Here is a 14,897-nt window from a genome sequence, read left to right as displayed (position 1 = left end):
CTCCGCAGCACGTGGGATCTTCCCGGACCGGGGCACGAACCCGCGTCCCCTGCATCGGCGGGCGGACTCCCAACCGCTGCGCCACCAGGGAAGCCCCAGTATGTGGTGTTTTGTGTCTGGCTTCTTCTGCTTCCCATGGTGTTTCTAAGTTGCAACCACGTGTCAGTGCCTCATCCCTTTTCATGCTCGAGTCATATCCCAGCATATGGATGGACCACGTCTTGTTTCTCCATGATGTTCCTGACTGTCCTCAATGTCCACAAAATGACAGCTTAGTGAGAAGTGCTGCTATGAACAGTTCCATCCATGACTCTTTTTTTTTCTGCTTTTCTGAGAACTTTCACCCATGACTGCTGGGTAGGAAGCAGCTGTCTGGGCTCTGGCATGGCTGGTCCGTCCTCTGTGGGTCACTGGGACAGTTTCCCCAGGACACTGTGGCTCTGGCATCTCCTGCTCTGCTGTCTCTTCTCTTTTCCAGCTTTTTCTAAAGTTTCTACATTAGATGTGTCTTTTCCTCATATCAGGGACACAGAGCCAGGAGGGGGGCTCAGCCTCTTGGCCTGGCTGGAGGGCAGTGGGAGTATGGGATGCCCTAAACACCCTCTCTAACCTCAGGGAGGCCCCAGGTGCAGAGGCTGCCTCAGGAACCACCTGCCTCCTGTTCCGGGTCCCCACCCCAGGGCCACATCTGCCTCTGCCCTACTGTGTGCCTGTGGGCAAGTCCCTGTCCCTTTCTGAGTGTGTCCCGCCTTATAAACTGCAAACCTGTCTCCCTGCACCTGCCTGCCGGCCCCTCTTACTTTCTCAAGAGGAAAGGCAAAGGTACGAAGCAAGGATGTTTGGTAGGTGCATCTTCCCAGCACAGGTGGGTGATTTATCCGGCTGTTTGCTTGCTGTGCTTATTCTGGGATTCGCGGGAAAAGGGGCACTTCATGTATTTTCTACTTGTTTGTATTTTCTAAGGTTTCTACATTAGATGTGTGTTAATTTAATCATGAAAAGACAGTAATTACAAAAATTAGAAGATTAGAAGAAGTTATGCTTTTGTAAAGCTTCTTAGGGAATTATTATTATTATTTTATTATTTTGGCCATGCCGCATGGCTTGCGGGATCTTAGTTACCTGACCAGGGATTGAACCCGGGGCCACGGCAGTGAGAGCACCGAGTCCTAATCCCTGGACCGCCAGGGAATCCCCTTTGGGAATAAATTCACATATGGAAAAAATGTCACCGTCTGATTGTAAATCCATTCTGGGGGGGGTTCGAGAGAACAGTCCCCACCTGCCAGACCCCGTGCACATTCTGATACCAGGTTAAGGTGAGTGTGAGACCCCAGACTCCTGGTGGCTTCATCTCATCCTGCCCTGCCCCCACGTGCTGCTGTTCAGCCAGAACTTTTCACAGGTAATCCCCACCTCGACTTGCATCCCCTGCAGCTCTCTCAGACCCCTCCCCTCCCCCTCTTGGGAAGGCCCGTGTGCTCCAGGGTGCCCGCCTACCGTGAGCATCAAAGAACTCATCATCCGAGCTCTCGTCTGAGTCCCGGGCGATACTCTGCATCCTCCACTCCGAGATGCTGTGGCGGGAAGGACTCGCTGGAAGGCAAAACCCCAGACTGACGGACCACCCAGCAGCACTGGGATAAGCGGGCAAGCGGGCGGAGGCAGGCAGGTGCGATGATGCTGGAGTAGGGCCAGCAGGGCTCAGAAGGCGATGCAATGGAGAAATGAGGGCGGGACGGCTCTGACGCATCTCCCAGCCCACCTGGCACAATGCAGTCCTGTCCCGGGAGGACGTGCGTGGGGGAGGGTATCAGGTATGAGGCCAGGATGCGCAGTCACCCAGGCTTGGGTCCACTCCTGTGCCCTTGACTTCATCTGCTCAGGAGCAAGGCCCCCTCCCTTTTTTTTTGCCGCACCACTGCGTGGCATGCGGGATCTTAGCTCCCCGACCAGGGGCTGAACCCGGGCCCTGGCAGTGGACCACCAGGGAATTTCCAGAAGCGAGCCCCTTCAACTCTGCCATGGCGGGGCCAACAGACAGGGATGCCCGGCAGGGGCGGGAAGTGAGATTAAAGGTATGGATGCGTGTGTTTCCATGGATCCCTTCAGCACAGCACAAGTCTGGTGTGGGAAAAGATGGATTTGCGGGAGGGGGTGGGACTCCTTGCGTTTTAGACGAAGTACCCCGAGTTTCCCCCATAACCACTGCACTTTCAAGTGAGTTCCAGAGAAAAGGCCTTTCTGAGTATCTGAAGCCTTTCAGGGTCCTTTGGCCTGGCTACTCCCTCAGGCGCAGAAGCCTCTCCTGGGTGTGCTGGGTGCAGCGCACCCAGACCCCCCCGACTCCGCCTTGGAACCCTGGCTCAGAGCTGCAGCCGGCTGGGTCCCAGGAGGGGTTGGGAGTGGGGATCCCACGTGGCCAGCCTGCCTGTGTCAGCTGGGCTGTGTGGGTGAGTCTGGGTGGGTGAGTCTGGGGGAACCTGCCAGGGTTGGGGCAACGCCCTGGGCTTCACTCCGAGGCGGAGGCTACAAGGAGGTGACTAGTTCTGAGTACCACAGGTGCGGCCCGCAGGTCCGAAAGCAAGAGTCCACCTTCAGAGTTCGAAGTCCCCAGCAGCGGCACGGGGCTGCCCTGGCAGGGGCAGTCGCCGGGGTGGACGAGCAGAGGGCAGGGACACCCGCGGGGACAGAGTGCGCTCACCTCCCCGCTTGGACGACCGGGACGACTTGGAGGACGTGGACCACTGTTTCTTCAGACCCCTGCCCACCAGGGGCTCCCCACCGCTGCTGCTGGGCTGCGGGGGCTCCCTGGGGGCCTGGGCCTGGGGGGCCTCATCCTTGGCCAGCTCCGCGGCCCCCTCGTCGTCCTCGTTGAACTGGGCCATCTTGCGGGACAGCATGAGCTGCGCCTCCTTCTCCAGCTCCCGGATGTTCTCCATGTTCAGCCCGTACCACTCGTCCTGCCAGCACCAGGCCTGCCGGTGGGCCCTCACCATCACCTTCCGCAGGCCTGCAGGGGAGGGAGAGAGAGACAGAGAGACGCCCGTGTTAGAGCCCCCGGGGACTCCTAGGCTGGGAGGTGCCCCGCGGTGCAGGACAGGCTCTGCCCCTCACCCACTGCATGGCTTCCAGCAAACCACTGCCCTCGTGCCCGTTTCCCCATGTGTAAATGAGGGGTCCGGCTCACAGATGGCTTCACAAGCTCACAGTGGCTCTGTAACTGGGGTACTGGGGCTTCCCAAGGTGCTGTGTCTGCTCAGAAGCCGTGCTGAGTTCTGCGGGGGGCGGGGGGTCCCTGCCTCGTGGGGAGCTGGAGTAGGACTTCCTGAGTGTTTGCCGTCTCAGAGTCAAGGGCACTTCTCTTGTCGAATTTCCCACGGGAAAGTCAACCTCAAGCTCGAAGCACGCTGGCCCTTTCTTTTTTAAACAGAATATATACACATACGATATAAAATAAGATATAAAATACAATAAAGTACGATATATAGGAATATATCATATATAGAAAATAAGATGGAAAATAAGATACTTTTAAGGTACAAAGAACAGAAGAACCACAGGGACAGGAAGCAGATGGGGGCCGCCTTGGGTGGGGATGAGAGTGGGGGTGACTGCGAAAGACTCTGGGGGCATGGAATGTTCTAGAACTGTGTGCACTACTCTGCAAACACACTCAAGCTTACGGAACTCAAACTTCTCTTACAACAGATGCAAAATCAGGCCTCAATAGGCTGCTTAAAAAACATTAAGAAGAAATAAAGCATTTCCCCCCCCCCCCCCCCCCCCAAAGCCACTGACTCCAAATTAAGACAAGACAGACAATAGGTTTTGAATTCCATGGTTTGTGTTTTTATAAGTTTTCTTCAAGCAGCACCCAACTTCAGTTCCTAAAATTGGTTTATGTCAGGGACTTCCCTGGAGGTCCAGTGGTTAAGACTCTGCCCTTCCACTGCAGCTCCCCCGCCGCCGCCACCCATCGAGGGAGAAGACGTGACCAGTAACGCGGAGTCCACGGTCGCCCTCCCAGACGCATCTTCCTCCCGCCCTGAAAGGGTCCATCCTGAATTTTGTGTTTGTCACTTGCTTTTCTTTCCGTGCTTTTCTATACAACATGTTGGGTTGGCCTACATGTTGTTGACATTTACATGTATGTGTCACGCTGCATGTATTTTTCTGCCACTTCCCTTTTTTGGGTGAGTTGCCGGTTTGCTGCTGTATGGTATTTATTTGTGTGAAATACCACATTTTATTTATTCTTTCTCCTTTGGCTCACTTTCATTGTTTGTCCGTTTTGCTTTTACAATCCTGCTGCTCTGAACATTCCGGAACGTGCATTTGAGTTTCTCCAGGGGGGCAAACCCGGAAGGGTCATCACTGAGCCTTCCTCCCGCTTTCCTAGAGAAAGCTGAGCGGCATCCCAGGTGGTCCGGCCCTTCCTCGTTCCCAGGCTGGTCTCTGGCGACCCTTCCTCCGGGCTCACCTCCCGATTCCCACTTGCAGCCTCGCTCAGGCCACTTGGCCTCCCCAGCTGTCCTTTCTATATCCCTTCATTCCCAAAAGACTGCCTTGGAGAAACTCCCTCTCACCCCTGCTCCTAGGAGGGTGCCCCCAAGCCCCGGGCCGTGGCCTCAGGCACACCACCCTCAGGGTCAGCCAGCACCCACACTGGACAGACCATCTGATGAGATGTGACGCACAGACGAGGACGGCTGGGATGGGAGATCTGGGTTCAGACCCAGGACTGGCCCTGGGCTTCCTCCACTGCAAATGGGGGTTGGAGGGGGTGACAGTGGCCACCCTGCAGAGCCATGGAGAGCTGATGTGACACCTGTGAAGCATACCATCAGTGCTGTGACTCTACTCATGGCTACACAGTCACCCCTGCTCTTGGAGTGAGCAGGTGTCTGCCCGGGTGCCGCTCGTGGATCATGAGCCTTGGGGCTAAAACCAGGCCCTAGGCACTGATCTCTGCCCTGACTGGGGGGCAGGGAGGAGCCCGGATTGGCACTAGCTCCTTCTAGAACCCCTGGGCATCTGCTGTCCTGTTCCCTGGGCACCTGCTCTGGGCCAGGCGGGCGTGGGTGTAGGACAGGAGGATGTCCGAGACGCTCTCCCCTGGGACTTCCAGCCCAAAGCGGGAGGCAGTGCCGGGGCAGGGCCTGGGGTCTGGCCTTGAGGTGCCGAGAGGTGCTTTGAGCAGCAGGGGGGCAGTCCCCTGGGGCTGCTCCCCCATGGTGGGTGGACGTCACATGTTACAAATACTAGCCAGTCTGGAGTGTCTGGGGCAGGCACACACTGCCTGTCGTCTGTAGGTGCTCGGCAAGTGTTTATATGGTCAAGGTAAACCAGGTGGGTGGCTGCATGTGGGCCTTGGGGGTCGCCTGTCCAGAGTAAGACAGAAACGTGGAGTCCCGGGCAGATGCAGAGAGAGAGGGCGGGCAGACAGGGGCACACAGACGGAGAGGCCGGGCGCACTCACCTGTGTCGTGGATGAACCTCTCGATCTTGGACTGCATGCCCCAGTAGCGGAACTCCACCTTGCAGAGCTTGTAGGCGCACATTATGGGGAAGACCTGCTGCTTGTACTCCTCGATCCAGTTCTCGGACAGGGGCCCCCGCTGGGTCTTGGTCGAGTGGAACAGCTTGGGGTCCTCTTCCGTCTTATACTCGTTGGGGGGCACGGAGTCCTTGACGATGTCGATGAAATCTACGGGGAGACCCCGTGAGTGACAACGTCTGCCCCAACCTCCACCCCACCCCTCCCCATCCAGTCTCCTCGCCATGTCCCTGCCACCCCCAAATCCTCGTGGGGCCCCAGGCCTCGCTGTGCCCGACGTGGGGGTGAGGACGTTGTTCTGGTCCACCCTGACCCCGAGCTCCCCCGCCCTCAGGACCTGTTGCCTTTTCAAATCATTTCAGCAACCCCCCTGTTTTGGGCACACTTGCCAAAGCGGATAAATGAGGTGATGAGCTGGAGAAGCATGGGCGAGATGAGGATGGAGGATGTGGGATGCGGCGGGGGCGAGTAAAAGAGTAAAGCTTCCCAGAAAAGCTGGTGTTTCAGCTACAGGAGCAGAACTGTGAGGCCAAGAACGTCCCAGAATGTGACACTGAACCAGGAGGTGGGGGAGTTTGGGGAACCACCAGGGTGTCTGCGTGGGTAGAGGTGATGGGGATGCAGCTGGACACATCCGCCATCTCTCACCGGGCTTTGTGCCCAGCCGGCACCCTGAGGGGAAGTGGCCCTACAGATGCGCTTTAAGGCGGCTGGCCTGCTGGGAAGCCCCTCCCAGACAGATCAGCAGGGAAGAGTCCGGAAACCACGTCTGACGGGCCCAGGGGGAGGCGTCGGGCCTGAGAGGGTCCAGGATGTGCCTGAGAGTGGGCAGCAGATGCCATGGGGCTGGGCGCTTGGAAAACAGCACTGGGGGCTGGTGGGACCTGGGTGAGGGGCGGGACAGTGACTCCGGGAAGGACCACCTCTTGTCACATGGCTCCTCCCCCAAGTCAAAGCCATCCTGCTGGGCTGGCTCCCCGAGGTGTGCATGTGGTAGATGGGCTTGCGTGCACAGCTGGTGAGGAGGACCCCAGGGCAGGGTCTGTGGCCCAGAGAGCCCTTCTTTCAGATGTGTAGGGACGACGGCACTTGGGGGGGCTCTGCCCCGACTGGGCCCCGACTGTCTCGTCTCCCTGGCTTGCTGGCACCGAGTCTGGGTTGTGGTTTACAGACGCAGGCGTTGGCCCCACTGAAACTGGTGACTGGTCAGAAGCGGCCCGAGGGCAGCAGGATGTGGGGAGGGATGCACATCCTTCCTGGAGCCAACCATGTGCCCAGCCAGCTCAGGCAGGCAAAGGCCGCTAAGCGGGGGGGCTGGGACTTAGGAACCATGGCAGGAGGCCTTCGGGGGGAGCCTGCAGCTGGCCGGACAAGAGCTGCCAGAGGGCCTGCGTCATGCTGGGCCCTTCCTTCCTGTTATGGGTAGACTGTGTCCCCTCCTAAACTCATCCGTTGGAGTTCTGGCCCCCAGGGCCTCAGAATGTGACCTTATTTGGAGACAGGGTCTTTAAAGAAGTAATCTAATTAAAGTGAGGTCATTAGGGTGCACCTAATGCAACATAACTAGAGTGCTTATAAAAAGGAGAAATTCGGCTCAATTAAAAAATAAATACACCTGAAACTCACACAGCACATTGTAAATCAGCTATACTGCAATTAAAAAAAAAAAAAAAGGAGAAATTCGAATACGGACAAGCACGCAGAGAGAACACCATGTAAAGATGAAGGGAGAGATTGAGGTGATGCGTCTACAAGCCGAGGAACGCCAAAGACTGCCAGCAGCCACCAGAAGCCAGGGGAGAGGCCCAAACCCATTCTCCCTCAGGGACCCCAGAAGGAGCCAACCCTGCTGACACCCTGACCTTGACCTCTGACCTCAAAACTGTGAGAGGAAAAAGTATCTGTTGTCTTAAGTCCCTTAGTCTGTGGTACTTGGTTCTGGTAGCCCTAGGAAGCTAAGGTATCTCCCAAATCCCACTGGGGCCTAAAAACTCCGGCAGGAGGGAGGAGTCTCAGGGGATTGCCCTCCAGGCCTCTGAGGCTGCCTGGGAGTTCGTCAACACCCCTCCAACACCAGCCGTGCACCCATCTGGGAACCACAATGGCTTGTTCCTATGGGCTTGGGGCCTGTTGAGGTGCGGCTGGTCCACAGATGTGTCTTGTTTGGCTGGCACATTTACAGAGATTTTTAATTAGCTGTCAACATTTAGGAATTGGAAGATTTCACATGAAAACCCTGATTTCTGGCCTCGCTTGAAAAAGAAGATTTAACAAATGGGGCCTGTTTCCCACATGGCATAGTCAGCTAGAGGGGAGTAGAGCAGAGGCCGCCCACCATCAAGGGGACACAGGCCCCATCCGGCCTGCTGCACTCACGCATGGCTGTCAGCCTGATGTGGCCCCCAAGCACATGCATGCATTTCTGGGGATGGGGACACTTCAAAGGGATGAAGGAAGGGGCTTGAGTGGGTAATGCACGTAGCCTTAGTGGGCACATCAGGGAAATGGGGCCGAGGAGACCCATCCTTCCTGACCCCCCACCTCCGACCAGGCTTGCTTGGACTCTAACCTCCCCGCCCAGGACAGGAGCTGGTCTGCAGCCTGCCAGGCCTGAAGATCAGGGGCAGAATCAAGGGGCCCACGGGCGGGGAAACCGGGAACTCAGCCCTGCAGGGCTCCTGCCCTTCCCGAGTTGGGAGCGTCAGGGTAGACGGTTACCGATCGTCAGCTGGTTCTTTTCCACAGGAGACAGGCTGAACACATTGGGGTTTTCTCCAGCATCAGTTTTATAAAAGGTTTCGATGTCAATGGAGAATTTCTCCACAAAAGGGCAAGTGAACCTGTGGGGGAAGGAGGGTATCCATCAGGACTCGAGCTCAGCGGTGTAGGCGTGGGTGGCTGGGTGGAGGACGAGGGCTGGAGTGGTGGCCGAGACACGTTTGTCCTGTCCACCTCCTGGACCTTCACCTTGTCCCAAGAAGAGCCAAGTCCAGGTTGGAGGGAGGGATGGGTTTGGGGGAAGAGGGAGTCGTTCCAGGAAGCTGCCGGCAGCCCTGTGTCCACGTGTGTGAGGCGTGGTGTGGACTCAGGCACAGCGAAGGTGGCACACTGCTGAGTCGGCTGAATCTGGACCAGCGCTTCGCGTGACATGCCACCCTGTCCCCCGTCCCCTAAGAAACCAGGTGTGGCAACAGAGAAACAGCCTCTCTCTCTTGACTGGAGATGAGCTCAGAGGAGGAAAGTGCTGCTGGGAAGAGGAATAACCTGGATGGATCCTCCAGCAAACTCCAGGCCCTCAACGACCTGGGGAAGGAAGCCCCAGGAGATTCATGGGGACTCCACCTGCTCAGCAAGTGGGCGGCCAGCTGGGAGCAGCCCCCCATCTCTTCTACCGAAGCGGTGCTCAGCTATATTGGGTGGGGGCCACAGAGTGAAGAGCCCCCCTACCAGAGGGATCCAAAGAAAGCCCCGCTCAACATGGTTTGTTATAAAGCATCATCATAATCGCTGAAGGTCTCAGGGCTGGAGGGAATCTCTGGGCCACCTGGTCTACCCTCAGTGTGTGTTTCTTCCCAGCTGGTTGACTGTCCTGCATTCCCAGGCGAACGTTAAAGTGAGTTTGTATTCCCTGAGCCTTCCCAGATGGCAAAGGAGTCTCAGATGGCCCTCGCTGGACTCAGGCCTTCCTGGCCTCCCCCACTGGCAGGCTAGAAGGCACCTAGGGGTATACCCTTCCCTCTCCTGCCTGTTCTCTGAGGGGGAACCTGGGGGACCTTCAGGGTACCACTCAGAACAGAGGCTCAGCTCCCCAGAAGCCAGGGCTCCTTGGGGTGCGGGGATTGAGCCTGTCTGGAGGGCCGGCACCAGCATCTATGCTTCAGGGTTGCTTCCCCAGCAGACAGCACGAGGCTGAGGGCAAGCTCACCTGGTTCGGGTATAGGGGTAGGCGTTCCAGGACTCCTCCACCACCCGCAGAGCCGCCTTGGGCAGGATGGAGCGGAACCAGCTGGGGATGTGCATGCCCACATGGTACACCTTGTGTGTGTACTGCCCGGAGCCACCAGGGCCGTCCGTGTATGGCCGGTTCTCCAGGATCTCCACGCCACTGCCTTCACCGAACGTCTCGTTACGGCTCTTCTTCTGCGGGGACAAAAGCACTAGCGATGTGTGTGGGTCCAGAGCACTCTGCGGAGGGCGAGGGGTTTAGGAGACTGGCCGAGGGTGCTGAATGGGGGGGTGGGGTTTTGGCCAACCAGGCTGGCTCCTCCTGTATCATTTCAGGGCACGGCCCCCGCCCCCCAGCCCCGGCTCCACGCGCCCCAGCACTCATGCAGGAGACTGAAGGGGCCACGGTTCCCTGTCCGAGCCCAGCACTGCACGTGCAAACTCCTCCGTTCTGACTCCTGAGTGTGCCAGGACTGAAAGTGTTCCCAAGGTCAGGAACAAGATGAGGATGCCTGCTTTCTCACCTCTAGCCAACATTGTACTGGAGGTCCTAGCCAGAGAAATCAGGCAAGAGAAAGAAATAGTAAGAGGCATTCGAATAGGAAAAGAAAAAGTAAAACCATCTCAATTTGTTGATGACACACTCATATCCAGAAGAACCTAAAGAATCCCCCCCAAATCTGTTAGACCTGATACATATATTCAACAGAGTTTCAGGATACAGAATCAACACACAAAAGCAAACAATGCAGAAAGGAAATAAAGAAATCATTTCCATTTACAATAGCATCCAAAAGAATAAAATACCCGGGAATAAATTCAACCAAGGAGGTACAAGACTTGTACAAAGAAAACTATGAAACATGGCTGAAAGAAATTAAAGAAGATCTAAATAAACGGAAAGACATCTGTGTTCATGCACTGGAAGATTTCATATTGTTAAGATGTCAATACTCCCCAAAGCAATCTGCAGGTCCAATGTAATCCCTACCAAAATCCAATGGCAGTTTTGGTAGAAAGGGAGAAACATCCTAAAATTCATATGGAACTTCTAGGGCTCTCAAACAGCTGAAACAATTTTGAAAACAAAAACGAAGTTGGAATATGCTCCCATTTTCCGATATCAGAACTTGCTTTAAAACTACAGCAGGGGGACTTCCCTGGTGGCACAGTGGTTACGAATCCGCCTGCCAATGCAGGGGACACGGGTTTGATCCCTGGTCCTGGAAGATCCCACATGCCACGGAGCAACTAAGCCCGTGCGCCGCAACTACTGAGCCCACCTGCCACAACTACTGAAGCCCACGAGCTCTAGGGCCCGTGCACCACAGCGAAGAGTAGCCCCCGCTCACCGCAACTAGAGAAAAGCCCGCATGCAGCAACGAAGACCCAACGCAGCCAAAAATAAATTTAAAAAAACCCCAACTATAGTAGGGACTTCCCTAGTGGCGCAGTGGTTAAGAATTGGCCTGCCAATGCAGGGGATACGGGTTCAAGCCCTGGTCTGGGAAGATCCCACATGCGGCGGAACAACTAAGCCCAAGCGCCACAACCGCTGAGCCTGTGTGCAACAACTAATGAAGCCCGCACGCCTAGAGCCTATGCTCCACAACAAGAGAAGCCACCGCAATGAGAAGCCCTTGCACCGCAACGAACAGTAGCCCCCACTCGCCACAACTAGAGAAAGTCCGCGCGCAGCAACGAAGGACAAACGCAGCCAGAAAAGATTCATCCACCTGTTGCGGGTGGTAGTGGCTCTTTAAAAAAAAAACCAAAAAACTACAGTAATCAAAACAGTGTAGTACTGGCATAGGACAGATCTATGGAACGGAGATGAGAGTTTAGAAATAAACCCACAGATCTATACGCTATACGTATTGATTTTCAACAAGGGTGCCAAAACCATTCAATGCAGGAGGGAAGTGTCTTTTCAACAAATGCTGCTGGGACAATTGGATATCCACGTGCAAAAGAAGGAATCTGCACTACTATCTCATACCACATATAAAGATGAACTCAAAATGGATCAAAGCCCTAACTGTAAGAACTAAAAGTATAGAACTCTTAGAAGAAAACACAGGGGCGAGTCTTCATGACCTTGGATTTGACAATGGTTTCTCAGATACGATACCCAAAGCACAAGCAACCAAAGAAAAAGTAGCTAAATTGGACTTCATCAAAATGAAAAAAAAAAAAACTGTTGTGCATCAAGGGACACTATCAAGAGAGTGAAAGGACAATCCACAGAATGGGAGAAAATTTTTTGTAAATAATATATCTGATAAACGAATTACATCCATACAATAAAACATGATTTGGCTGTAAAAAGGAATGAAGCACTGACACATGCGACTACACAGATGAACCCTGAAAACACGCCGAGTGGAAGAAACCAGACAGAAAAGGCCATGTACTATATGATCCCATTTATATAAAATGTACAGAACAGGCAAATCCAGAGAGTCAGAAAGTAGATTATTGGTTGCCTGGGGGTTGGGGGAAAATGGAGAGCGACTTCCTTACGGGATGATGAAAATGCTCTAGAATTGTGATGGTTTCACAACTCTGTGAATGTGCTAAAAGCCACTAGACTATACACTTTAAATGTGTGAACTGTGTGGTGTGGGACTTACAGCTCAATAAATCTGGTATAAAACAAAACAAACAAACAAATAAAAACCAGCCTTGCCTCTTGTACTCAACTAAGATTTCAGAGGGATCAAACACGAGGAGTGAGAAGGCGCCTCGGAGACACGCCCGGGAGACGTGATGCCTGGGGTCACCTCCAAGTGTCTTTCTGCCACGAACGTCCTTCCCAGGGTCCAGAAGCTCAGGTTTCTGCTTCTGCACAAAACCCCGAGGTCAAGGTGCTGGTGACTTTAAGCCCAGCATCTGTTTCCATGGTGACATGACAGCATCTTCAGTCAGCTTCCTGAACAGCAGGTGCACATATACTCACACATGCACGCACCTGAGTCCTCACACACGTACACAGGCACTCCCCACAGCACTGCCTCACCCTCGGGGCACGAACCCTCTCCAAGGCACAAAGACGTGATATATCTCCATGGCCAGAGACACTGAGTCCCCTTCAGAAAAACAGCAGACCCTGGTTGAGGCCACAGATGGAGTCAGAGCAGGGACATGCCATTCCTCACTCTTTAAAGGAGCTCCTGGAATGTGGCCCAGATTCCGTAATGAAAACAGCGACCATTTCTCAGATGCTTTCCAAGATCCCGCCTCTTACAGTAGCTTCGTTGATTAGCAGTTGTGCTAAGCGCTTGGCCTGCGCTTTCTCATATAGTTACTGCAATGAGCCCTTGAGAAGACTGCAGGACTACTATCACCGCCAAGGTACAGATGGGAAGGTGGAGGCTCAGAGAGGCCGAGTGACCCGTCCAAGGTTACACAGTTACCAAACAGCAGAGCCAGGACGAACTCAGATTCCAGGGCCCGCTCACCCGAAGCAGTGAGCGCCTCAAGGAAAACACCTCGGGACAAGGTAGGTGCTGATAAGCAGTCACTGAGGCAAGTACAGAGACTGTAGTCCTAAACCCTGTGGCCAACTTTCTCTCATCCTGGACAAGTTGCTTCGTGTGTCTGGTCTCAGTTTCTAAAACTGTAAGTGGGGATGAGGCTACCTGTCTGCCCAAGCCCCAGTGTAGTGGTTTAAAGGCCCCCCCCCCCCCGCCAAATCCATGTCTACCGAGAATCTCAAACTGTGACCTTATCTGGAAATAGGGTCTTTGCAGATGTACTGATAATTAGTTAAGATGAGGTCATCTTAACTTAGATGGATTAGACAACTTAGGCTGGGCCCTAAATCCAATGAGAAGAGATCATTATAAGAAGAGAAAACGGAGACACAGACACACACAGAGGGCAGGCAGCCATGTGACAACACAGGCAGAGACTGGAGTGAAACAGCTTTAAACCAAGGAACGCCAAGGATTGCCGGCCACCACCAGAAGCTGGGAGAGTCAAGGGAGGATCCCCCCCCCCAGCCCCCCAGAGCCTTCAGAGGGAGTACGGCCCGCTAACACCTTGATTTTGGACTTCTGTCCTCCAGAACTTTGAGAGAATAAATTTCTGTTGCTTTAAGCCATCCAGTTTGTGGTGCTTTGTTACGGCAGCCCCAGGGAATGAGACATCTGGGGTGCTGGGTGGCTCGGTGAGAAGAGGGCGTGCAGGTCAGAGGGTTCAGGGCACACGGAGTCTCTGAGGGCTGAGGTGAGGCCTGCCAGGGATCCGAAGGCAGAGAAGGCACGGGGAAGGCCAGAGAGGGAGCAGGGGTGGGGGAGGGTGCCTCCCACCTGGCCTCACGGGGGCTGCACAGACCCCAGGCCCCAGGGATGGGGGAGGGGAGAGGAGATGGGGAGCGTCCTGCTCACATCAGAAGCCACTGCCCATCCCTGCCAACCACTCCCCGGAGAGACTGCGGGCTTGACCTACCCTAACCCTGCGGCACGGGCTGGGTGAAGGCCCCTGCCCACTCCTCCCCTCCCCCACCCCTGGGGCCTGGGGTCTGCAAGCCAGGAGCCTGAGCTGCCAGGGGCCTGGTGCAGAAAAAGCAACGGATGAAGGGGGTGGGGGGTGAAGGATTCAAAGTCCAAGAAACCCCGGCCTATCAGGCAGCTCTCAGAGCTGTCCAGGGTCCTGGCTAAGCCGCTTCTGATCGCTCCCCCGTTTGCTGGGCACCTCCTAGGATGGAAGGCTCTCTCCCAGCCAGACCAATTTTTCTTTTTTTCTTTCTTTCCTTCCTTTCTACTTTTTAACCTTGAACAACATGTATATTGAGTGCTGGTCAGGCAGGTATGAGGCAGTTTGATACGTGAGCCCACCTTGTTCACAACCTCGGGGAGGAGGTGGCTTGTTCAGAAGGCCGGCCTCTTCCTAGCTGCCACCCCAGTTGGTAAGCGGGATCAGTGGGTAATGAACTAAGGTCTTGCTCTTCTTTCCAGAAAAACGGAGCTGCCTTCCTTGACGGACCATCCATCTCGTAAGGCCCAGCTCGGAATGGGGGCCCTCCTGGAGCACTGGCCCCAAGCCCAAGTGAACACTGGGCTCCCAGCCTCCTAGCCCCACTGCTCTGGCCTCTACTCAGTGGGCTGCATACACATCCGTCTCCCCGCAGGCAATCCTGGAGCGCAGAAAGCACTTTGTATTCGTCTCTGTAGCCCAGCCCTTTCCCAGGCCGGGCACAGAAAAGTCTGGGGAATTTAACTTAGTTTCTAAACAGCATTACTGAGGTAGGACTGACATACAATAAACCATCTATTTGTAAAGGTACAGCCGGTGAGCTGTGATGTACGTTCACACCCATGAAACTGTCACACAGTGGAGATAACGGGCTTGTCCATCACCCCCACGGTGGATGGAGCCCCCCCCCCCC

The 14,897-nt window shown here is 55.0% G+C and overlaps 1 protein-coding gene across 2 annotated transcripts in view; it reads right to left on the bottom strand.

Annotated features, from left to right (window-relative positions):
- The window catches only part of PITPNM2 (phosphatidylinositol transfer protein membrane associated 2), a 32,369-nt gene that overhangs the window by 15,385 nt on the left and 2,087 nt on the right, over window positions 1-14,897 (bottom strand). For both annotated transcript variants that reach the window (XM_007448676.1, XM_007448677.1), the window contains exons 2-6: window positions 9,486-9,700; window positions 8,279-8,400; window positions 5,483-5,710; window positions 2,705-3,013; window positions 1,501-1,596 (exon numbers count right to left, since the gene is read on the bottom strand). In XM_007448676.1, the coding sequence (XP_007448738.1) occupies window positions 1,501-1,596; window positions 2,705-3,013; window positions 5,483-5,710; window positions 8,279-8,400; window positions 9,486-9,700 (970 nt within the window). The remainder of the gene's footprint in view (window positions 1-1,500; window positions 1,597-2,704; window positions 3,014-5,482; window positions 5,711-8,278; window positions 8,401-9,485; window positions 9,701-14,897) is intronic.

Source organism: Lipotes vexillifer, unplaced genomic scaffold (assembly GCF_000442215.2).
Source record: "Lipotes vexillifer unplaced genomic scaffold, Lipotes_vexillifer_v1.1 scaffold21, whole genome shotgun sequence".
Taxonomy (NCBI): domain Eukaryota; kingdom Metazoa; phylum Chordata; class Mammalia; order Artiodactyla; family Lipotidae; genus Lipotes; species Lipotes vexillifer.
The sequence above is the reverse complement of the archived record's forward strand: the minus strand, read 5'-3'. Positions and strand labels throughout refer to the sequence as shown.